This window comes from Salmo salar, chromosome 18, assembly GCF_965601325.2.
Source record: "Salmo salar chromosome 18, fSalSal1, whole genome shotgun sequence".
In the NCBI taxonomy this organism is placed as follows: Eukaryota; Metazoa; Chordata; class Actinopteri; order Salmoniformes; family Salmonidae; genus Salmo; species Salmo salar.
The window spans coordinates 86,509,912-86,532,549 of record NC_138308.1 but is presented as its reverse complement, the minus strand read 5'-3'; the positions used below and the strand labels follow the sequence as shown (position 1 = coordinate 86,532,549).

General features: G+C 45.4%; 2 protein-coding genes across 4 annotated transcripts in view; one reads left to right on the top strand and one right to left on the bottom strand.

Annotated features, from left to right (window-relative positions):
• lpcat4 (lysophosphatidylcholine acyltransferase 4) overlaps positions 1–4,945 on the top strand; it is a 15,601-nt gene extending 10,656 nt beyond the window's left edge. Inside the window, exons 10-13 of one of the 2 annotated variants that reach the window (XM_014156414.3) lie at positions 1,900–2,053; positions 2,238–2,330; positions 3,596–3,731; positions 4,097–4,945. In XM_014156414.3, the coding sequence (XP_014011889.2) occupies positions 1,900–2,053; positions 2,238–2,330; positions 3,596–3,731; positions 4,097–4,314 (601 nt within the window). In that variant the 3' untranslated portion in view covers positions 4,315–4,945. Of the gene's footprint in view, positions 1–1,899; positions 2,069–2,237; positions 2,331–3,595; positions 3,732–4,096 lie in introns of both variants that reach the window. The other variant, XM_014156413.3, reaches the window with a different exon arrangement.
• On the bottom strand, positions 4,869–22,638 carry LOC145861784 (uncharacterized). 2 transcript variants are annotated; one of them, XM_082965258.1, is made up of 8 exons: positions 22,365–22,638; positions 19,725–19,880; positions 18,563–18,691; positions 15,791–15,897; positions 14,961–15,121; positions 14,577–14,792; positions 11,389–11,478; positions 4,869–11,295 (listed from the first exon to the last, which is right to left on the bottom strand). In XM_082965258.1, exons 2-8 carry the CDS (start codon positions 19,823–19,825, stop codon positions 4,975–4,977), a joined length of 7,125 nt encoding a protein of 2,374 aa, XP_082821384.1. In that variant the 5' UTR covers positions 19,826–19,880; positions 22,365–22,638; the 3' UTR covers positions 4,869–4,974. The 2 variants fall into 2 exon arrangements, with proteins under 2 accessions (XP_082821384.1, XP_082821383.1); XM_082965257.1 differs by having other exon boundaries at positions 4,871–11,295; positions 19,725–21,463; positions 22,365–22,634.

Below are 22,638 nucleotides of genomic sequence, written 5' to 3'. Positions count from 1 at the left end.
GGACTGCCAGATGGTGAAGCGTGAGTCATCACTCCAGAGAACACGTTTCCACTGCTCCAGAGTCCAATGGTGGCGAGCTTTACAACACTCCAGCCGGCGCTTGGCATTGCGCATGGTAATCTTAGGCTTGTGTGCAGCTGCTCAGCCATGGAAACCCATTTCATAAAACGCCAGACAAACAGTTATTGTGCTGATGTTGCTTCCAGACGCAGTTTGGAACTTGGTAGTGAGTGTTGCAACCGAGGACAGGTGATTTTTATACGCTACACGCTTCAGCACTCTGCGGTCCCGTTCTGTGAGCATGTGTGGCCTACCACTTCGCGACTGAGCCGTTGTTGCTCCTAGACATTTCCACTTCACAATAACAGCACTTACAGTTGACCGGGGCAGCTCTAGCAGGGCAGAAATGTGACAAACTGACTTGTTGGAAAGGTGGCATCCTATGACGGTACCACGTTGAAAGTCACTGAGTTCTTCAGTAAGGCCATTCTACTACTGTCAGCAACGGGTGTGGCTGAAAGGCACAAATGCAGTCATTTGAAGGTGTCCACTTTTGGCCATGTAGTTTATGTGTAGGTAGACTCTTGATCTATGGCTGTGTGTTTGATGGTGACTAAGCTGATGTTTTCCTTGTGTGCAAGACTTAAATGATTGTCTATAAACATCCTGCTAACCTCTCTCTCACCCCTCATCTATCTCTCTCACCCCTCATCTCTCTCACCCCTCATCTCTCTCTCTCGCCCCTCATCTCTCTCTCTCGCCCCTCATCTCTCTCTCTCGCCCCTCATCTCTCTCTCTCTCGCCCCTCATCTCTCTCTCTCTCGCCCCTCATCTCTCTCTCTCTCTCTCTCGCCCCTCATCTCTCTCTCTCTCTCTCTCGCCCCTCATCTCTCTCTCTCTCTCTCGCCCCTCATCTCTCTCTCTCTCCCCTCATCTCTCTCTCTCTCGCCCCTCATCTCTCTCTCTCTCTCGCCCCTCATCTCTCTCTCTCTCGCCCCTCATCTCTCTCTCTCTCGCCCCTCATCTCTCTCTCTCTCTCTCTCGCCCCTCATCTCTCTCTCTCTCTCGCCCCTCATCTCTCTCTCTCTCTCTCTCGCCCCTCATCTCTCTCTCTCTCTCTCTCTCGCCCCTCATCTCTCTCTCTCGCCCCTCATCTCTCTCTCTCTCGCCCCTCATCTCTCTCTCTCTCTCGCCCCTCATCTCTCTCCTCTCGCCCCTCATCTCTCTCTCTCTCTCGCCCCTCATCTATCTCTCTCTCGCTCTCTCTCGCCCCTCATCTCTCTCTCTCTCTCTCGCCCCTCATCTATCTCTCTCTCTCTCTCTCTCGCCCCTCATCTATCTCTCTCTCGCCCCTCATCTATCTCTCTCTCTCTCTCTCGCCCCTCATCTCTCTCTCTCTCGCCCCTCATCTCTCTCGCCCCTCATCTCTCTCTCTCTCGCCCCTCATCTCTCTCTCCTCATCTCTCTCCTCATCTCTCTCTCCTCATCTCTCTCGCCCCTCATCTCTCTCTCTCTCGCCCCTCATCTCTCTCTCTCGCCCCTCATCTCTCTCTCCTCATCTCTCTCGCCCCTCATCTCTCTCCTCATCTCTCTCTCCTCATCTCTCTCGCCCCTCATCTCTCTCTCTCGCCCCTCATCTCTCTCTCTCTCTCGCCCCTCATCTCCCTCACCCCTCTCTCATCAATCTCTCGCCCCTCTCTCATCTCTCTCGCCCCTCTCTCATCTATCTATCTCTCTCTCTCGCCCCTCTCATCTCTCTCTCGCCCCTCATCTCTCTCGCTCTCTCGACCCTCATCTCTCTCGCTGTCTCGCCCCTCTCATCTCTCTTGCTCGCTCTCTCTCTGCCCCTCTTATTTCTCTCTCTCCCCCCCTCTCATCTTTCTCACTCTCCATCCTCAGTCTCAGAGAGTCCGAGGTGGAGGCAGCACTGAGTAAGATGATTGACAGGTGTCAGTCAGAACAGGGTTGGAGGGCTGGTGTGGATGAGCTGGCCCCACTCCTGGGACTGACAGACAGACAGACTGCTGCTAAGATCTGTGGACTCTACTCCAAGGTAAACTACTCCAAGGTAAACTACTCCAAGGTTAAACTGGCCACCACCAACCGGCGTCAAGTGTGGTGTGTGTGCTTCTGTGTCGAGTACTGAAGTAGTAGATTTCCTTAAGTATTCCTTGGTGTTGTGTACTTTACATACTCTGTGTGTGTGTATGTGTTAACAGTACGTGTGTGTGTTCCAGGATGACATGGTGGACCTCAGACAGATCTATTTAAGTGTGACATCAGTCTCCGGGCTTCTGGGATTTAAGTCCCTCCTTCACACTGCATTCACTGTAAGTTCTGCTCCAAGTGTGTGTAGAGTAGATGTAGAACCCCAGTGTTTGTGTAGAGTGGATTTAGAACCCCAGTGTTTGTGTAGAGTGGAGTGAGAACCTCAGTGTTTGTGTAGAGTGGAGTGAGAACCTCAGTGTTTGTGTAGAGTGGATTTAGAACCCCAGTGTTTGTGTAGAGTGGATTTAGAACCCCAGTGTTTGTGTAGAGTGGATTTAGAACCCCAGTGTTTGTGTAGAGTGGAGTGAGAACCTCAGTGTTTGTGTAGAGTGGATTTAGAACCCCAGTGTTTGTGTAGAGTGGATTTAGAACCCCAGTGTTTGTGTCGAGTGGATTGAGAACCCCAGTGTTTGTGTAGAGTGGATTGAGAACCCCAGTGTTTGTGTAGAGTAGATTTAGAACCCCAGTGTTTGTGTAGAGTAGATTTAGAACCCCAGTGTTTGTGTAGAGTGGATTGAGAACCCCAGTGTTTGTGTAGAGTGGATTGAGAACCCCAGTGTTTGTGTAGAGTGGATTTAGAACCCCAGTGTTTGTGTAGAGTGGATTGAGAACCCCAGTGTTTGTGTAGAGTGGATTGAGAACCCCAGTGTTTGTGTAGAGTGGATTGAGAACCCCAGTGTTTGTGTAGAGTGGATTTAGAACCCCAGTGTTTGTGTAGAGTGGATTGAGAACCCCAGTGTTTGTGTAGAGTGGATTGAGAACCCCAGTGTTTGTGTAGAGTAGATTTAGAACCCCAGTGTTTGTGTAGAGTAGATTTAGAACCCCAGTGTTTGTGTAGAGTAGATTTAGAACCCCAGTGTTTGTGTAGAGTAGATTTAGAACCCCAGTGTTTGTGTAGAGTAGATTGAGAACCCCAGTGTTTGTGTAGAGTAGATTTAGAACCCCAGTGTTTGTGTAGAGTAGATTTAGAACCCCAGTGTTTGTGTAGAGTATACATGTTAAACTTGGTATGTACGATATGAAGTTATACGTTTGAACCTATAACTGTATGTACTATACGTAGCCTGGATCCCAGATTGGTTAGTGCTCTTGTCAACTCCAACATGTTTGGAATGACAATTCAATAAGGAGTTGGCAAGGGAGTAGAAATAGACTGGCACCCAGGCGGTACGTCCGGTTACTACGGTATAAAGAGGACGCTTTAACCTATAAACTACATGAATATATTTTATATAAACTACATGAATATATTTTACATAGACAGTATATAAAATGGTATATATTTACGTAAACGTATATATTTGAACCCAGTGTAAACTGTCTGCAGCTGTATGACAGAGAGTGTAGTGGCAGTCTGACTGCAGTGGACGTGTCTGACCTGATGGGGGCGCTAGTGGGGAGTCCTCAGTACCACACAAAGGAATTGTACACTGAACTGTCCTTGAGAGGAGCGCCCACCGAACGTAAGCCCAGGCACCCATCCATTAACAATGTTGACATTGAAATACATGAATAACTTGAAACTTATCTTGATTATTAGTGGTGTATTAGAAACTTCTCCGCCTGTTTGTTGGGCACAAACCAAGTCTGTGATTTGACCCTAGTTATGGCTGTTTCTCAATTAGTCTTTCTGCGATCCCTCGCAACCCATCTCCTCGCCTCCTTCTCAACAGCATTCGAGAAGTTCCAATGACCTTTTTCTCCAATGAGAAGGAGGCAAGGAGAGCAGATGCAAGGAATCGAGGAAAGATTAATTGAGAAAGCCATGTCCCGTTGTTCGTCCCACTGTCCCTTGGAACTGCAATGCTATGTGGTTGTATCTCTACAGAAGACCTGTTCAGAGTGCTGACCACCCACCCCACCTATCAGAAACTGATCAGCGAGTACTTCACACCTGGGGGGGTGGAGTCCACACCACCATCCTCTCCTCTGACCAAAGGGAAGGCGGGGAACAACAATGCAGGATCGCCTAGCGACAACAGAACGACCTTGCCTTACAAAACGGCTGATAACGGCTCTCCTCTGCCCAGTAAGAAGAACGACTGAGTGAAGGAACTCTGAAGCATACTGATAGAATTCCTAGAACGGACTGGGCAGTTATTACAGATTAATCTATATGGGTGGGCTTACTTACAAAATGGCTGCCATACATCGACTTGAATGGGGAGCCCCTTCTAGGAATTCTATTTCTAATGGGGCTTACACCATTTTGTGAAATTGAAGAAAAACCTAAGGCAGCTCAACAGTATCGACAGTAATGCCAATATAACACGCTGTTCTCTAACAAATCGAAGGGAACGACTCATAGTAAACTAGTGCGTAATGTCTTTCAGATGGGTTATATATGGTCTTTTAAGACTTGTTTACAATGTACATAGCTACATAGCTAGCTATGTACATTGTAAACAATTGTAATTGTTACACAATTCTCTGGATCTGCCTGTCAAGATGCTGGGAAAATAGTATCACGATAGTTGTTATTTATAAATGTAATACGATTTTAATAAAATTAAGAGTGTCTGTCTTATTTTGTACTGCTTGAAATGGGATGTGGTATGTGAATTTGTATTGTTTTAAAGAACAAAATATACAAACCAAATGAATATGTAAATTACTATTCTCAGGATTTTATATTGTATTTTACATTTCATCTATTAAACTGAATATTACATATATACATCGGACTCCTTTTGTTTCATTGTAGCCTTATTTTAAAGACGCCTTCTTCCTTTTCCTTTGAAGTTTGTTTCTCCCATCCTTCCGCCCTCTCTTCTCACTCAGTCGCTGTCTTTTACCTACTCTCTGGCTCCATCTCTCTCTCGCTCTGTCCATCTCTTGCTTTCTCTTGGGCTCCACTTTCTCTCTCTTCTCGTCAGATGTGTGACCCTCTGCCTGTGTTGGTTCATCCTCCTCCACTTTACTGAGCGTGGCTGGGATGGGAGGATGAATGGTCTCTCCCTTTCTTTTTCCTCCCTCTGTTTTTCCTGTCCTCCGTTCAGTTACGGGGGACAGAACTGTTTCTTTCTCAATTTTCCCTTCACTGTGTTTGGTTCTGGATGCTGGAATTATCTTTACCTCTATTTTGTTTTCTGTTGTCCCTCTGTTTCCCGTTATCTTAGCATCGGTTTCTACCTTCTCTATTTTTGCTTTGGAAGAGGAGGTGGATTCCTCTGTAAGTCCTCTCCTGTTTTTAGTTTTAAGCTTTTTTAATCCTAAATGGCTCCCTTCTTTAGATTGAACCACTACTTGTATTTCCTTCTTCCCTCCCATATCCCCACTCTCCCCCGCCTTCCTTTTCATTCCTTTACGGTTTAGACCCCTGTTGGTTACGAATGCATCATTCTCGATAGTCCCTTCCCCCTCGACAGTTTTACATTTCAGATTTTCTGTCACTTGCTCTTCTACCTTATCCCCTTGTTTCCCCGTCTCCTTCTCTGCAGTGTTTGCGGACTCTTCCTTCTGCTCCTTCCTGCCCATTACGGCTTTAGCATGCCTCGTTCTTGTCATGGGACTTGGAATAGGAAATGACTTTTCAGTCCTCTCCTCCTTTGTCTCGTTCCCTTGTTTTCCTGTCTCTTTCTCTGCTGGTTTTGGTTTATCCTCTTTCTTTCCCTCTACATCCTTCCTTCTTGCTCTAGTCACAGGACTTCTAAGACTAGGCTTCTCAATCTTCTCGCTCTCTTTTTTCTCCATCTCTCCATCTATCTCCATATTTGCTGTGCTCGGCTCCTTCTCGTCTTTCCTCTCGACGTCGTTCTTTCCCCATTTTGTTCTTGTCATAGGACTGAGCTCTTTCAACGTCACCTTCCCTGAGGTTGGTACGTCCTCCCTCTCTTCTCTCCCTCTCTCTTCCCTCTCTTTATCAGTGTAGATATTAGGGGTAGTAGTCATGGCCTCTTTTTTAGCCGTGCGTGGATTCTGTTCTTTCTTACACTCTTCAGCTCTCCAGTTCCCTCTAGTCGTTATCATACGGCTTGTCGCAGTACTAGTCATGCGACAGGGGTTTTCAGTCCTCTCCTCTACCTCATCCCTTTGTTTCTCTGTCTCGCCACCTGTCTCTTTCTTTGTGTTTGGTTTCCTTTCTTTTCTTTTCTTTCTTGTCACAGGAGTTAAAGGACTGGGCCTTTCAGATCTTTGCTCTTTTCCCTCGTCCTCTTCTTCATCCATCTCTACAGATGTCACTTTATTCATTGTGTTTCCTGGTTTCGGCTTCTCCTTCTCTGTTGCTATGCTCTTCCTTCTTGTGTTTATCATAGGACTTGGGATAAAACGGGGCTTTTCTGTCCTTTTTGCCTCATCCTCTTTCTCTGTCTCTTTCTTCACCGTTTTTGACGACACCTCTTTCCCCTTCTCTGCAGCTTTGCTACTCCTCCTTGCTCCTATCATAGGTCCTGTCAAGGTACCTGGCTTTTGTGTCTTATCCTTTGCCTCGTCCCGTTGTTCCAACGTCTCTCTGTCTGCCTCCGTTTTCTGGCCTTGATGTTGTTGAGGCTCTTTCAGTGTCACCTTCACTTTATCAGTGTTAATATTAGTAGCAGTAGCAGCCTTGAATGCCGTCTGCACCTCTTTGTCACTCCTCTGTTCTTTCTCTTCGGCCTGTTCTCTATTCACAGCTTGTCTCTCTCGTCCTTTCCTTGACTGTCTCTGTTTCTTTTTCTCTGTTTTCTCTTCCATCTTGTTTTCGGTTGCTATCACATCCCCCTCTTCTTCTTTAACTGCTACTTCCCTCGTTTCCATTTTCTCCATTTTCTTTACTACCTCCTTTTCATTTTCTATTTCTTTCTTCCGCTCTTCTGTTTTCATGGTGTCTTTCCTGCGTCTACTCTCTCTCTGTTTCTGATGTCTAGTTGACCTCTTGCTGTTTCTGCTTGGATTCGCCTTTGGCGTTTCTTCAAGTCTTCCAATGATCTCGTTCCTCTCCTTCATTCTCTCTTCTTCTTCTCTTTCTCGCATCTCTGTATTCTCTCTATCTGCATCTGCCCATTGACCAGTTTGGGTGGTCTCTACCTCCGACTCAGTCTCTCTCTTCTGCTGCTTTATCTCTTTTCTCTCCATCTCAGCCTCCTCTCCTGTCTCTACCCCGTTTTCTCTCTTTACATCACTCTCCATCTGTCCCTCGGTGCCACCCAAAACTGTCTCTCCCTCTGTCTCGGTCTCTGCACTTCCACGAGACGCTGGGGTGAGGGAGTGTTCCACCTCAACCTGCCCCAGGGTGAGGAGGGTGTGTGCGGTAGAGATGTTGGCCGTCTCTCTTGTGCTGTCCCTGGGCATGTATGACTGGAGCTGGTCGTTGTTGACCCCAGTAGCATCCAGACACAGGGGGAGTGGAGTGGACTCATCCCAGGCAGAGTGAAGGTGGAGCAGCCCAGGTATGGGAGCCTGACTATCGGACATAGACTCATCCAAGTTCACCCCTTCTATAGGCTGGTTCCATGTTTCCTCCATTCTAGGATAGGCTTCTTCCACTGTCTCACTCACACAGTCTGACAGTAGGGTTGATCCAAGATCTGTGCTGCTTATGGATGGCGGTGAGCTCTCTGTGTCTGAGTCCACCTGAGTGATAATAGGAACTGTACTGAGGTCAGCGAACTCTTTCACACAGTCAATAGCAGGAGAGTCTGGCGACGGTTTGTTGCCGCCAGCTGAACCACATGACTCAGTGATACCAGAGGCTTCGGTGGCAGTGATCACGTCTGTTAGCTTTTCGTTAACAGTGGCTGAACTTCCAGTGTTAGTAGCGCAAGGTGCTTCAGTGATGGTTGTGTCTGTTGCTTGAACAATTGCACTGTCAGTTGCCTGAGTGTTGACATTGTCTGGAGGATTTGTTTCAGACACATTTGTCACCTTAAGATCAATTCTATTTAATGCTTTAACATTAGCACGGTCCAGTCCTGAAGCTTGAGGACTGAGACGCATGTCTGAAAATTGAGAACTGACACGCATGTCTGAAGCTTGAGAACTGATACGCATGTCTGAAGCTTGAGGACTGATACATATGTCTGAAGCTAGAGAACTGATACGCATCTCTGAAGCTTGAGGACTGATACGCATGTCTGAAGCTTGAGGACTGATACGCATGTCTGAAGCTTGAGAACTGATACACATGTCTGAAGCTTGAGAACTGATACGCATGTCTGAAGCTTGAGCACTGATACGCATGTCTGAAGCTTGAGAACTGATACGCATGTCTGAAGCTTGAGGACTGATACGCATGTCTGAAGCTTGAGCACTGATACGCATGTCTGAAGCTTGAGGACTGATACGTATGTCTGAAGCTTGAGGACTGATACGCATGTCTGAAGCTTGAGGACTGATATGCATGTCTGAAGCTTGAGAACTGATACGCATGTCTGAAGCTTGAGGACTGATACGCATGTCTGAAGCTTGAGAACTGATACGCATGTCTGAAGCTTGAGAACTGATACACATGTCTGAAGCTTGAGGACTGATACGCATGTCTGAAGCTTGAGGACTGATACGCATGTCTGAAGCTTGAGGACTGATACGCATGTCTGAAGCTTGAGGACTGATACGCATGTCTGAAGCTTGAGCACTGATACGCATGTCTGAAGCTTGAGAACTGATACATATGTCTGAAGCTTGAGAACTGATACGCATGTCTGAAGCTTGAGGACTGATACGAATGTCTGAAGCTTGAGAACTGATACATATGTCTGAAGCTTGAGGACTGATACGCATGTCTGAAGCTTCAGCATTGTTGCCATCTCTAGCTGAACTATTCACACAGTCTAACGTTTTAGCATTGAAACTATCAGATGTTTCAGTGTTGGGCCCGTCGAATGATGAAGTGTCTATCACTATCCATTCCTCCTCACCTCCCTTGTCAGCTGCCTCCACCTCCATTCCTCTCCCAGTCCCATCCAGTCTAGGACCTTCCACCAGCTGAGGCCTGTGTTCCAGACTCCCTTCCCCACTTTGAGGCTCCTCAGTGGGGTCTGAGAGAGAGGCAGGGGCCCATAGAGGTAGAGGCTCTGGATCTCCCTCACCTGCCGGGTTCAGGGTGTCCCTAACCCAGCCTGTCAGGTGACCATCCAGGAAGGGGTCGCCTCTAGGGGTGGAGCAGGAGACAGCCATGATGAAGGACTGGATGGGTTCGGTGCAGGGGGTATCCCCATCCCCATGGCCTGAAGGGGGGGTGACCCTGTCCCTGTCCCGGGCAGGGTGAGACAGCTGAAAGGGGCGAGGGTCCTGGGGCTTCCAGTTCAGTTGACCCTCGTCCTTGTTGTCGTCTCCTTGGCCCTCCGGGGGCGTTGAAGAGACAGAGTGGATGAGGGCAGCCATGGCTAGGAGTCTCAGGTTAGGGGGGCGGAACGGCGGGTTTTCTGTCAACATCCTCCTGCCCCCATGATAGGCCGTTAGAGGGAAAGGGCTGGGGGATGCAATCGGAGTAGGCGGGCCTAGACTAGAGACAGGAGGAGGGGAGGGGAAAGGATATGTCTGGATGGGGGATAGTACTACTCCTTCTTCTTCTCTCCCTCCCTCTTCTTCTTCTTCTTCTTCTCTCCCTCCCTGCTCTTCTTCTTCTCTCCCTCCCTCTTCTTCTTCTTCTCTCCCTCCCTGCTCTTCTTCTTCTCTCCCTCCCTCCTCTTCTTTCTTTTCCTCCAGATCCTCCTGTTTCGGCACGTCTCCCACTTGCCCCGCGGTGGAGTCGCCCGAGTCCTCTTCTTCTTCACTCATTCCCTCCATCACTCCATCTTCCTCTCTTTCCAGAGGCAGGATCGTGAAGGTTAACCCATCTTTACGCATATTTAAGGGGACTGACAAGTTTGACAAGTTTGCCTCGTTCCGGGGGTTGTAGTTTTGTTGACCTGACTGGTTGTAGTTCTGTTGATCGGACTTAATCCGGTGCAGGTTGTTGAGTACCCCAGATGTGGTTGAGGATGTGGCGGGCTCGGAGGCTAGAAGATCCCCTTGCAGAGGACCGCCCTGCAGGTCAAGGACTGAAGTGATGGAGAGTGGGTCTTTTGATTCCTGAACCACAAAGTTTGAGGCTGAATGTCCTGTTCTATATTGACCACTGCTGCCCACAACAGGCAAGATGGCGGCGGATAGTTCTATTGACGAGCTACCATGTGACAATATAGCTTCATAGGCTGTATTAGGCCCAGTCGGTATATAAAGATTCTGATTGTTTTCATTTTCTACAGGCAAAGCTCCTGGGGGATAGTAGACATCAGTCACAGCAATAGTATTGTTTGGATAATGGTACTGTGTCTGTTGGGAAGTCTGATTACTAGGAGTATAACTCAGGATTTGATGTTCCGAGAAAGGAAATGGGGAGGGGGAGTTCATCATCATCATCATCGGAAGTGGTGCATTGTGGGGGACGTAATCTCCCATTGGAATAAACACAAAGGGTCCACCCTCAGGGCTGTCCTCACTGAACACAAAGTGCCTGGAATGTTGTGGAGGACACATCTGAAATGCATCCTGGCCTGCCATAGGGATAGGGTGTGGGGAATAGTTTTCCGGTAGGACGAAAAACCCTTGCGGTGGTGGTGCGTTGTGGTAGTTGTAATTTTTGTGACTAACAGGTAGAGGTGGGAGAGGGAAGGCTCGGAGGTGTGGGAATGGTGCATTGTGGGAGTAGTTGATCGCAGGTTGAGGAGGAGGGCAGGGTCCTTGAAGCTGAAACAAGCCGTCCTGTGAGGTTGCCAGTCGGAAAGTTTCAGACGGTGACGGGGTAGAAGTAGGAGGGATGAGGTAACTAACAGTACAGCCGTCCTGAGTCTGTATGAACAATGGAGGCCCATGGTCAGGTGCATTGTGGTTATCGTAGTTTGGAGTTGAACGGCTCTTATGATGAATACTGGTGGACATAGACATGCAGTGCCTCTCGAACTGTAATTCATATGATGTCATAGGTGGGCTCAGAGCTTCTCTGTGTTCTGTGAGTGATGGGGCCTGTTGTTGTGCAGTACAGCCTTCAGATGCAGTGTGGGTAGTGTAGGCCTCTGGGTCACTGCAAGTAACACTGGCAGGTACGTCTGGCATCTCCTGATCCACCTGTGAGGATAAAGGGACAGGAGACACACCAATGAAATAGGCTACATCAAAGCATTTCTTTGTTTGACTTTTATTGAGAGATAGTTGTAACACCTGTGCCTCCTCCTGTGATAGGAGGTCGATGGTATCGGGGTCTGAGGTGAGGAGAGAGGACAGGTACTGCAGATCCAGCACTGCTCCGACCTGTGAGGGAAACACAGAGGGGTGGTGGTATCAAAACCCCAAATATCAACTGCTGCAACCTACAGGAAAGCCAGAATTAAACTGTTGTTTGAATACTAGCTTATCATGTGTGAAAAAGAAACAGTGACATCATGCACAATGGATGGAGGACCACAATGGAAAACAAGTCTATTGACTTTATTGTGTTTACATCAGAGGCTAGTGGGAGGAGCTATAGGAGGACGGTACCACACATGGAAATCACATGCTTGACTCAGTTCCATTAATTCAATTCCAGCCATTACAATGAGACAGTCCTCCTATAGCTCATCCGACCAGCCTCCTCTGGTTTATACCCTCAACAGTTTTTGTTAAATGTAGCTGCTGCCAGGTGTAACATGTTTTTTAAATTGTCAAATAAAATAAAACCAGCGCATTATACTATTTAAAAGATTATTAGTAGACAAAATCCGCTACTGATCTGTGTAAGAAAAGAAAAAAAGTGACATCAATTATTTTAACTGTTGTTCGTTCAAAACTCAAAAGGCACTTGCACATTTGAGCGATCTTTGATGCAGGTGCATGGTAACAGTTGAATAATATGAGAAAAAAGAAGAAACCCACACACTGCTCTTGATAGTATCAGTTATTTACTCAGCTTTACGTATTGGAAAGGGGGATACTTAGTCTGTTGTTCAACTGAATGCATTGAACTGAAATGTGTGTTCCGCATTTAATCCAACCCCGGTATCGGCCTCAAGGCCTTCGTCAGAGCTTTTGTGAGTGTTTATAATTTTCACCCTTATGTAGACATAGCTCCACCCACGTCCGTTCACTGCATCGAATAGGGTTGGAGTCGAGGGAAAATGAGCAACTGTTACCAACAATGTGCGTTTCATAAGTATTCTAATAAAATGTGTACATAAAACGTATTAAACACGTCTGTAAAACCACAATGAGGACATGAACCATCACTAAGTTTTCATTAATCATCGGGTACAGTGCTAGAAAAACGTCAGAGTCATCTGAAGTGGAGGCATTAATTCATGTTCACATTTATAACATGACATACAGGCATTTCATCATTAAGACCTTTAGGAATTAATGTCTGGAGGGTGGAAATCCTAAAACATTCTCTTTTACTCAGAGTATTATTTATATCACCTCCCCTGTGTGATATCTTAACTAGACTCTATGCCACAAAATCTGAAGCTAGAAATGTCATGTTTTCGGGTCATTAAAATGTACTGCGACTGGATAATCCCTGTCGTTTCTCCTGATTGAACTTTTATGTTCACTAATTCTGTTTGAGAGAACGAGAGGTTTTACCTACTTAACACAGCCCACGTGGACATTTAATCATCTTGAAAACATGGGTGGTGGAGCACATAATAATGTCATTTATTTGGAACCGTTTTCCTGTATGTAGGTGGCAGAAATATTCACACCTCATCATATTGCTGCACTGTGCGCCACCTTTTATAGCTACCGTTCAGAAGAGGGCGTAAAGGAGCCTGGCGCGTTTTCTTTTGTGGCTGGCTGTTGGCATGGAACAATTTGTCGCGTAAATTGCTACCTCTCCTATATACAATAAGTGCTGGGTTCTTAAATTCAGCTGGAAAACCTGGGTCCGATGATAAAACATGCCAGTGTTTATTAACAGCACCTCCCACTTTGCGCGAGTTCAAAGTATATGTGGTGGTGAACATTACTGTGTTCTTTCGCTCTGGTGTTTTTTTTTTTGTAGCAGTTCATCTCGTGTTTTCCCTAATGCCAAATGAAGAGGTTCATCCACACATTGTGGAGTGTAGCTTCTTCTTAGAAACCTAATGCGCATCTCCACTGCTTTTTCTAGACAGTCCTCGGTGGAGTGGAATATAAGGCAAAGTCTGAAAAACTGGCTTCTTAGAAGTCCTCTTTTTAATGGCTCAGGGTGGAATCTGTCTCTCTGTAATATACTATTTATGTACGTTTCGTTTCTGTACTGAGTGGTAAACAGGGTTCCATTTGATTTCTCAATCCACACATTGAGGTAATGACCACGTTTAGTGTCACATTCAATAGTGGATTTGAGATTGGGGTCAATGTCATTGAGTAGTGCCATAAAGTCTGACAGCTCTTCTCCCGTTCCTTCCCATATGCAAAACATGTCGTCAATATATCGGTACCACTTCAGGACTTTATTCCCATAATGGATTTTCATTTGCATTGTTAACAAAACGTTCTTCAAAAAGACCCACATAAAGGTTAGCGTAGCTCGGAGCGAATGTGAAGCCCATCGATGTTCCATTCGTTTGGAGGTAGTATTCATCATCAAACCTGAAATAGTTATACTTCAAAACATATTCTGCCAGCTCTAGAATAAAGTTTGTTGGTGGGTATTTGTTAGTATCTCTGTCTCTCAAATAGTGTGCTAGGGCTGCTTCTGTCCTGGTGAGGTCCTGGTGAGGTTCTTCTGAATATGGTTTGTTTTTCTCGTATACACTGACATGGCTTCTTGTTCGACTAACCGACAATAGGTATTAATCGAGGAGTTGTTAACCATAGGACAGAATTTGCTTTTGGGCTTAAAATGGGTAACAGTTATTTGTTGGGTTTCTATGCCAGAAATAGTGTTTTGGGAAAACACATTTAAGTTTAATTTTGCGAAAGAATTTAAACAGTTCTACTTTCGTATCAAATGGTTTGTCTGTACATGTAGATGCAAAAGAGACACCTTTAGATTAGACTTTTTTAATATGTTTTATGTATACACTTTACTAGAATACTTATGAAATGCACATTGTTATATTTGGTAACATTTGCTTATTTTCCCTTTACTCCAACCCCATTCGGTGCATTGAACGGATGTGGGTGGAGCAATGACTACATAAGGTTGCAAATTACAAACACTCACAAAAGCTCTGACAAAGGCCTTGAGGACGATACGTAAAGCTTAATAAAGAGCAGGGATACCAGCAAGAGCAGTTTTCTTCTTTTTTCTCAACTGTTGTTCGTTACCTTAAAAATCCATCATCAAATGATATGATTTATAAGACTGAAAAGACAGAATCCACCAGGAAATGCTTATGATTGTAAGAAAAATATACATCACATCAATTCCTTTGTCTGTTCATTACCTTAGTGACAAACTCCTTCTGACTGCACAGCTCATTTAGGTACTCTGTGAATGAGCCTTCCCCGTCTCCTCCTCCCTCCTCTTCCTCATCATTCTTTTTCTCATCCCCCTCTTCCTCTTGATCTCTGACCTCTAACCTATCCCTGACCCCGATGGGGTCAATAAGGAGGGCCTCCATGGCTGCCGTGTACTCCCCGAGGGCACGTTCCTCCAGGACCTTAAGGGAAGTAGACAAATTGTTTGCCTTTGCTTAACTTTCTACACGGCCATGCCAACTCAATAAAGTTGAGTTAACTGCAACTAAAGCATCTGACAAGAGTGACTGGGTCATTTTGGGACAGTCTCTATAACCTACAAGCTTAGCTTCCAGCTACTTTGTCAATACCTTGATGTCCACTTTCCCTAGTCGGCGACCACGGGGCACTCTAGGACCACTGCGACTCTTAGTGGCCCTCTGAGTTTTGTCTTTGGCTTGGTTAACTCTGGTGTTGCATTTGGTTTCTGTCTCTTTGGCTGACGTGGTGGCACTGCTCTTCCCCGTGTAACCTGCAAAGCGGGGAGAGAGAGAGAAAGAGGGAGAGAAAGAGAGATCATCATAAAGTTTCCACACCATGTGGCTTCATTCATTGATACAAATGATTAATTCACTTTTTGGTTAATCACTAACTATATAGATAATTAACTATACACTACCGGTCAAACGTTTTAGAACACCTACTAATTCAAGGGTTTTTCTTAATTTTTTTAATGTTCTACATTGTAGAATAATAGTAAAGACATCAAAACTATGAAATAACACATATGGAATCATGAAGTAACCAAAAAAGGGTTAAACAAATCTAAATATATTTTATATTTGACATTCTTCAAATAGCCACCCTTTGCCTTGATGACATTTTTGCACACTCTTGGCATTCTCTCAACGAGCTTCATGAGGTAGTCACCTGGAATGCATTTCAATTAACAGGTGTGCCTTCTTAAAAGTTAATTTGTGGAATTTCTTTCCTTCTTAATGTGTTTCAGCCCATCAGAAGATAGCCCTATTTGGTAAAAAACCAAGTCCATATTATGGCAAGAACAGCTCAAATAAGCAAAGAGAAATGACAGTCCATCATTACTTTAAGACATGAAGGTTAGTCAATCCGGAAAATGTTGTGAAATTGCTGGTGACCTATTGTGACCTCTCAGTGGTAGTTAGCATGCAGGAATCCTGACCTTTCAACTCAGCCTGGACTCCACTCTGACCTGTCCCTGACAGTGACCTTTGTATGACCTTTGACCTTTCCTTAGCTGTCACCTCCTCCACCTCAAGCTCCACGAATCTAGAGTTGATCAAGTACACACACACATGCACGCGCGCCACACACACACACACACACACACACGACACCTCAAATGACACCCTATTCCCCAACATACTTTAACATGATCAAAATGTATGTGCACTACTATATTGGTAAAATATTATGAGAAACAACCAGAAACTGAGCATCAATTACCAGGTCGTCCCATTCTCACGTTTCGCATGCATAGTGCTCTAATTTTGACTGGGCCAATTGGGCTCTGGTCAAAAGAAGTGTATACTATCACTATATAGGATATAGGGTGCCATTTAGGATGCAGCCATGGCATTTAGGGCCACTAAGAGCATGTTTTGACAAGCTATGTGACAAGTGTCTGTAATCTAATTACATTCAGAGATACTAGAGAGAGAGGAGCTGATCGAGGGAAGAGCTGATCGCGGACGACAGGAAACAGGGGGGGTAGAACAAGCCCCCATCCACATCGACTGGGCTGCAGTGGAGCGGGTCGAGAGCTTCAAGTTCCTCTGTGTCCAAATCACTAAGGACTTAAAATGTTCCACACACACACGTGCACAGTCGTGAAGAAGGCATGACAGCGCCTCTTCCCCCTCAGGAAGTTGAAAAGGTTCGGCATGGGCCCGCAAATCCTCAAAGTTTTACAGCTGCACCACTGATAGTATCTTGACTGGCTGCATCACTGCTTGGTATGGCAACATCACCGCCCTCGATTGCATGGCGCTACAGAGGCTGGTGCGAACAGCCCAGTACATCACTGGGGCTGAGCTCCCTGCCATCCAGGACCTCTATATCAGGCGGTGTGAAAGGGAGGCCAAGAAAGACTCCAGCCACTCAAGTCATAGACTGTTCTCTCTGCTTCTACACGGCAAGCAGTACATCAAGTCTGACACCAACAGGCTCCTGAACAGCTTCTATCCCCAAGCCATAAGACTGCTAAATATCTAACAAAATGACTACATGGACTATCTGAGTTGACTCTTGTATTTACATTTTTCTTTGCACTCTCACAGGACTCTACACACACACACACACACACACACACACATACATACATACAATCATCATATACGCTGCTGTTACTATTTATCATATTTCCTGATGCCTAGTCACCTTAACCCAATACATATCTCCTATCACTCCAGTATCCCTGCACATTGTAAATATGGTACTGGAACAGACCCTGTATATATACACTGAACAAAAATATAAATGCAGCATGTAGGCTGTATCACATCAGGCCGTGATTGGGAGTCCCATAGGACAATTGGCCCAGCGTCCGGGTTTGGCCGGTGTAGGCCGTCATTGTAAATAAGAATTTGTTCTTAACTGACTTGCCTAGTTAAATAAAGGTTAAATAAAATGTAAAAAATGCTAAGTGTTGGCCCCATGTTTCATGAGCTGAATTAAAAGATCCCAGAAATGTTCTATAACCACAAAAAGCTTATTTATATCAGATTCTATGCACACAATTGTATATCCCTGTTAGTGAGCATTTCTCCTTTCCCAAGATAATCCATCCACCTGACAGGTGTGGCATATCAAGAAGCTGATTAGACAGCATGATCATTACACGTCTGACACCAGCCACCCGGACAGCTGATGAAACGGAGGAATATTTCTGTCTATAATAATGCCCTTTTGTGGGGAAAAACTCATTTTGATTGGCTAGGCCTGGCTCCCCAGTGGGTGGGCCTTTTCCCTCCCAGGGTCACCCATGGCAGCGCCCCTGCCCGGTCATGTGAAATCCATAGATTAGATTAAGACTTGAAACTACTAATGTAAATTTAATCTAAATTGATAAATAAACTCTTTCCACATGATTCGTATCTTTATATCTTCAGTAGGGTATCTTTGTTAGTAGCCTCCAATGTAATTCCACAATGATGCAGTTACCCACTTATTTGATAATCTAATCAAACATTCCATCTTTTATGGGGAGAACGTTCTGTTGATGTTAACACGAAAAGCACATTTAAAGGAGCCATCTGGGGGATGGAATTAATGGCAATATAAGTATAAAAATGGATGAACCAATCCCAGATTGCTCTTTAGGTGCAGAGCTATGGGAGTTACAAAACTGTAAAAACTGTGAGGGTAATAATTGGATGGCATGTCAGTGTTAACATTTCTTTCAAAAGTTGTGTGTCTTAACAACTGTGCCAAAGTTGAATGACATCTTGTGTTTTGTGAGGACACACACAGACACACTGACTGACTGTAACGCCCTGGCCATAGAGAGGGGTTTTTGTTCTTTATTTTGGTTAGGCCAGGGTGTTACATTGGGTGGGCGTTCTATGTTCCTTTTTCTATGTTTTTGTATTTCTTTGTTTTGGGCCGTGTGTGGCTCCCAATCAGGCACAGCTGAAGCTCGTTGTTGCTGATTGGGAGTCACACATAAGGAGCATGTTTTTCCTTTGGGTTTTGTGGGTAATTGTTTCTGTTTAGTTTTGTACCTAGCAGAACTGTAGGCTGTCGTTCATTTTCGTGGTTTGTTTAAAGTGTTTCTATTAATTGAATATGAACACTCACTCCGCTGCGTATTGGTCCACCTTTTCCGACGATGACTTCTCTGTTTCATCTGACGACGAAGACAGCCCTTACACTGACTGACATGCACACACACACACACGCACCACACACACACACACACACACTGTGGACTCACTTCTTGGCCAAGTGGTAGTACTCCATACGGTCGTAGTTGGAGAGCTTCCTCCATTCTCCCACCGCTACACTGATGCCCTGGGTGAAGAGGAGTGAGGGGTACTGGAGACAGAGGGAACGAATCACTGGACTGAAGAGACACACACACACACACACACACAGGGTTAGGGGTAGCACAGTCAATAAATATGTAGCCAAAACCGTAACAAAACCCTCTACAACTCTCACTCACAGGTCCTCTACTCAGAGACTTTTAGTTTTCAAGTTTTAATGTCACAAGTACAGTGAAATGTCTTTCCTGCAAACTCAAAACCCTACAATGCAGTAATCAATAACAGTGTAATACTATTAATAACAAGGTAGAAGAAAAACAGAATATATTAAAATATGAAGAACACAAGAAGTTAGTATATACAGGGTCAGTTCCAATACCATATTTACAATGTGCAGGAATACTGGAGTGATGGAGGTAGATATGTATAGGGGTAAGGGTACTAGGCCTCAGGATATAAGATTAACAGAGTAGCAGCAGCTTGTATGTGAGTGGGTGTGCGTGTGTGTAGAGTCAGTATAAATTCATATTATGTGTGAGTGAGCAGATGATGGTGTGAGTGTTTGTGTGTGTGTGTTGGAGTGACACTGTGTGTGTGAGTGTGTAGGGCCCTGTGAGTCTGCATAGTGACAGTGCAAAAATGTAAATAAAAGGTCAATAAGATACAAGGTTTCTATTTATATTCAGTTATTACGTGGTAATAAAGACTGTATTACCAAAACAATACACAGCACCAAGTCACCGAGCAAGAGTCTACATAAAAACTAGCTAAACAAGAATAGTTAGGGGAAAGGGGGATGGAAGGTACCCTATAGAATGCACTCCGTTTTTTATATTTTTTACCTTTATGTAACTGGGCAATAAGTTAAGAACAAATTCTTATTTTCAATGACGGCCTAGGAACAGTGGGTTAACTGCCTTGTTCAGGGGCAGAACGACAGATTTGTACCTTGTCAGCTCTGGGATTTGATCTTGCAACCTTTCGGTTACTAGTCCAATGCTCTAACCACTAGGCTACGCTGCCGCCCCAGCCTTTTGTCCAGGGCTCTATGAATAATAGTGCACTACATAGGGAAAAGGGTGCCATTTCAGACTCAACCCCAAAACTCACATGAAAAAGCAGGCCAGGGCCTCTGCGTCAGGTCCGCTGTCGGGGTAGATTTTGCTGGCCATGTCCCGGAGGTTCTGCCACCACCTATAGTTCTCAAACATCCCCCGGGAGGAGAAGCCCTCGCTGCGACACCAGGCCTGGGGAGGTGGGGTCTGGCTGGGGATAGAACCAGGGAGAGGACCGGGTAAGCCTGGGCCGAGCTGAAGGTCCGGTGGTGGTTGGAGGTGGTTAGGGCGTAGCTGGGGGGCCAGTGAGAGGAAATTAGTCCTCGGTTGGGGGGTCAGTGAGGGGCGATTAGGGCCTGGTTGAGGGCAGTTATGGTTCATCTGGGGGTGATATGAAGGAAAGTCTGGTGGGAGATCCAGAGGAGGGCAGCTTGGGATAAGTATTGAGTGACAGATCACCGGACAAGGGCCATTCGATATGGATGGAGACTGCTGAGGTTGTACGGGTGAATATGTTGGCGATTGTATGGGTGGAAAGTATGGGAGAGACTGAGACTGTGGTTGGAGACATCGCAGGTGGGAGCCTTCAAGGATTCTGTCCCTCCCCTGTGAGTCAGACTTAAGAGTCTCTACACCTGGTTCTTGTCGAATGTATGCCGCTGGATACAATATTACCAGAGAAGAGAGACTGGGCTCAGTCTTGACAGTCAGTGAGACTGGGGCTGGCTGTTCTGGTTGTAGGCCTGTCTGTGCTGGGTCGGATTTATGAGGTGGCACCGGCTCAAATTCCTGGGAGTCTAGGTGAGGGAGAGGATCATTAGCCTGTATCTGGACCAGATCAGAAAATTTTTCTATCTCTATCTGAAGTGGCTCTGAGGCAGGCATGGGATTTTCAGATCGCATCCCATTGCACAAGTCTGGTTGGCCAACACATGACACTGAACATGATACAGCTGGAGAGGCCAGGTCAACCTCCGATTCAGTCATAGAGGTCAATGCTGTGGCCGGCTGCTCGGCTGGGTCGGGCTCCCCTTGTAGCTCAGGCGGTGTCTCTGTTGTAGATCTTGGGTTTTCTGAGTCTGTGTCAGGGCTTGGGTCTGGGTCTGGCCCCAGCTTCAGCATAGCCTCTAGCTCTCTGGAATCTATGTGAAGATGAGGAGTAGGCCTGGGCATAGACGCCAGCTCAGGGTCTGGTTCCTCATCTATCTGAGGTGGTTCTAAAGCAGATATGGGATCCTCAGAGCCCCTCATGTCACATGGGTCTAGTTGTGGTCCTAGACAGAGTGCTGTCTCTGACACAGTTGGAAAGGAGAGATCAGTCAGCAGGATCAAACCTGGGACTGGATCTTGCTGCTTTGATGGTTTCTGTGCTGAGTCGAATTCCTCTTGTGTCTGACATGGAACTGAGTCAGAGTTTGTGTTTTCAGGGTCCACCTCTGGGCATGGGGCTGTCTCCAGCTTCAGAACTGACTCTGATTCCTCAGGGTCTATGTTAGGAAGTGGAGAAATAGACACCGTCTGTGCAGGGTGTGATTCCCATAGTATCTGAGGTGGTGGCTCTGACTCAGACATGGGCCTTTCCGAGTCCACCCCACAGTCTGGGTTTGCTCCCTGTGCTGTTACAGACTTTGATTCATCCGGGTCTGTATGAGAAAGAGGAGTTGGTATGGATGCTGTCTCTGTATCGCCAAGGTCCATGGGAGATGATGTTCCTTCTTCTTCCTCCTGGGGTAAAGAAGTGGATTGTGGGGTTGTTTCCAAAAGTGGATTGGTCTGGAATTTGAATTATTGCACCTGCCAAAACATACAGTATTTGATATCATGCTAAACTTACTGTAGTTTTGGGAGATTCTGTTTATTGAGAGTCAGTGAGCATCTCAATCTCTCCCTGAAATAGGACTATTACAACTAGTCTAGCTCAGGGATGGTAACTTTGATGGGGTTGGGGCCACAAAAAAACTGAACTCTTCATGATTGGCCGCAGCGGCTGGTGGGTCTGTGAACCCACATCCATACCCCCATGAGCAAAACAATTACTAGTTGATGCCATGGGGCGGAGAGAAGTATTGCTATTTTATAAATTCATTTCATGCAATTCTACTCATTTTGCCATTTGCAGTTTTACAGCTAATTTCCTGCAATTCTACACATTTTGCCATAGGGTGGAGGCAAATGATTGCAGTTTTTAATATGATAACTGAAGATCAATGGGCCCCACCCTGGTCGGTAATTCGACCATGCTTACTAGGTTACAAGCGTAGATAGCTGGCCGCTTGAATAATTTACCAATCTAAAAATGCTGACATGGGCTAATTGAGTGACTGCTAATGGGCAACCAAATTTCGAAATTGCACCTTGTGTATTCTATTACTATAACTAGCAACATTAAATTGAGACCCCGACTGAGTCGTCGTTGCCTCACCCCCCTCCGGACATCAATGATCTAGCTACATCGAAAACAACTATTAGCATAGTTTACCTATGTAATAAAGCTAACTTTGTAAGTGTCATAAACTATCACAGACAGGCTGCCTCTTATGATGGAGACTGGTGAATCTGATGTATTTAAAGCCAGCATAATAGGGAAAATACATTGATATCCCACTGGGTAATTTGATTAAACGTCAGAAAAACTTGAGAAGCCTAATGATACCGTGGCTTTTCCGTCATGTTGTCAAATAATATATAAACTCACCTGTTATGGCATTTGTTTTGGACGATGTTTTTCAATCTGTGCGCACACGCAAATTATAATTTGGCATTTTTCGTTCATTCTTTTTCGAAAATAAACATTTCGAATTCTGATTCTAACTCAGATAGTTGCGATGATCAAACGTTCTGGGGACAAAAAAAACTATTATATAAACAGAACATGATAATAATGTTGTACAGACTATGTTTATAAAATATTATAATACGAAAACTCTTTCAAGTATGAGGGCTGCATATAAAACTCATTTTCCCGATTT

Coding starts and splice junctions, on each gene's coding strand:
- LOC145861784 (XM_082965257.1), bottom strand. CDS start 21,367: ATGGACCTTGGCGATACAGAGACAGCATCCATACCAACTCCTCTTTCT. Junction 15,122..15,790: donor AGTCCAGGCTGAGTTGAAAG/GTCAGGATTCCT, acceptor CCCGCTTTGCAG/GTTACACGGGGAAGAGCAGT. Junction 11,479..14,576: donor AGAAGGAGTTTGTCACTAAG/GTAATGAACAGA, acceptor TTTCCCTCACAG/GTCGGAGCAGTGCTGGATCT.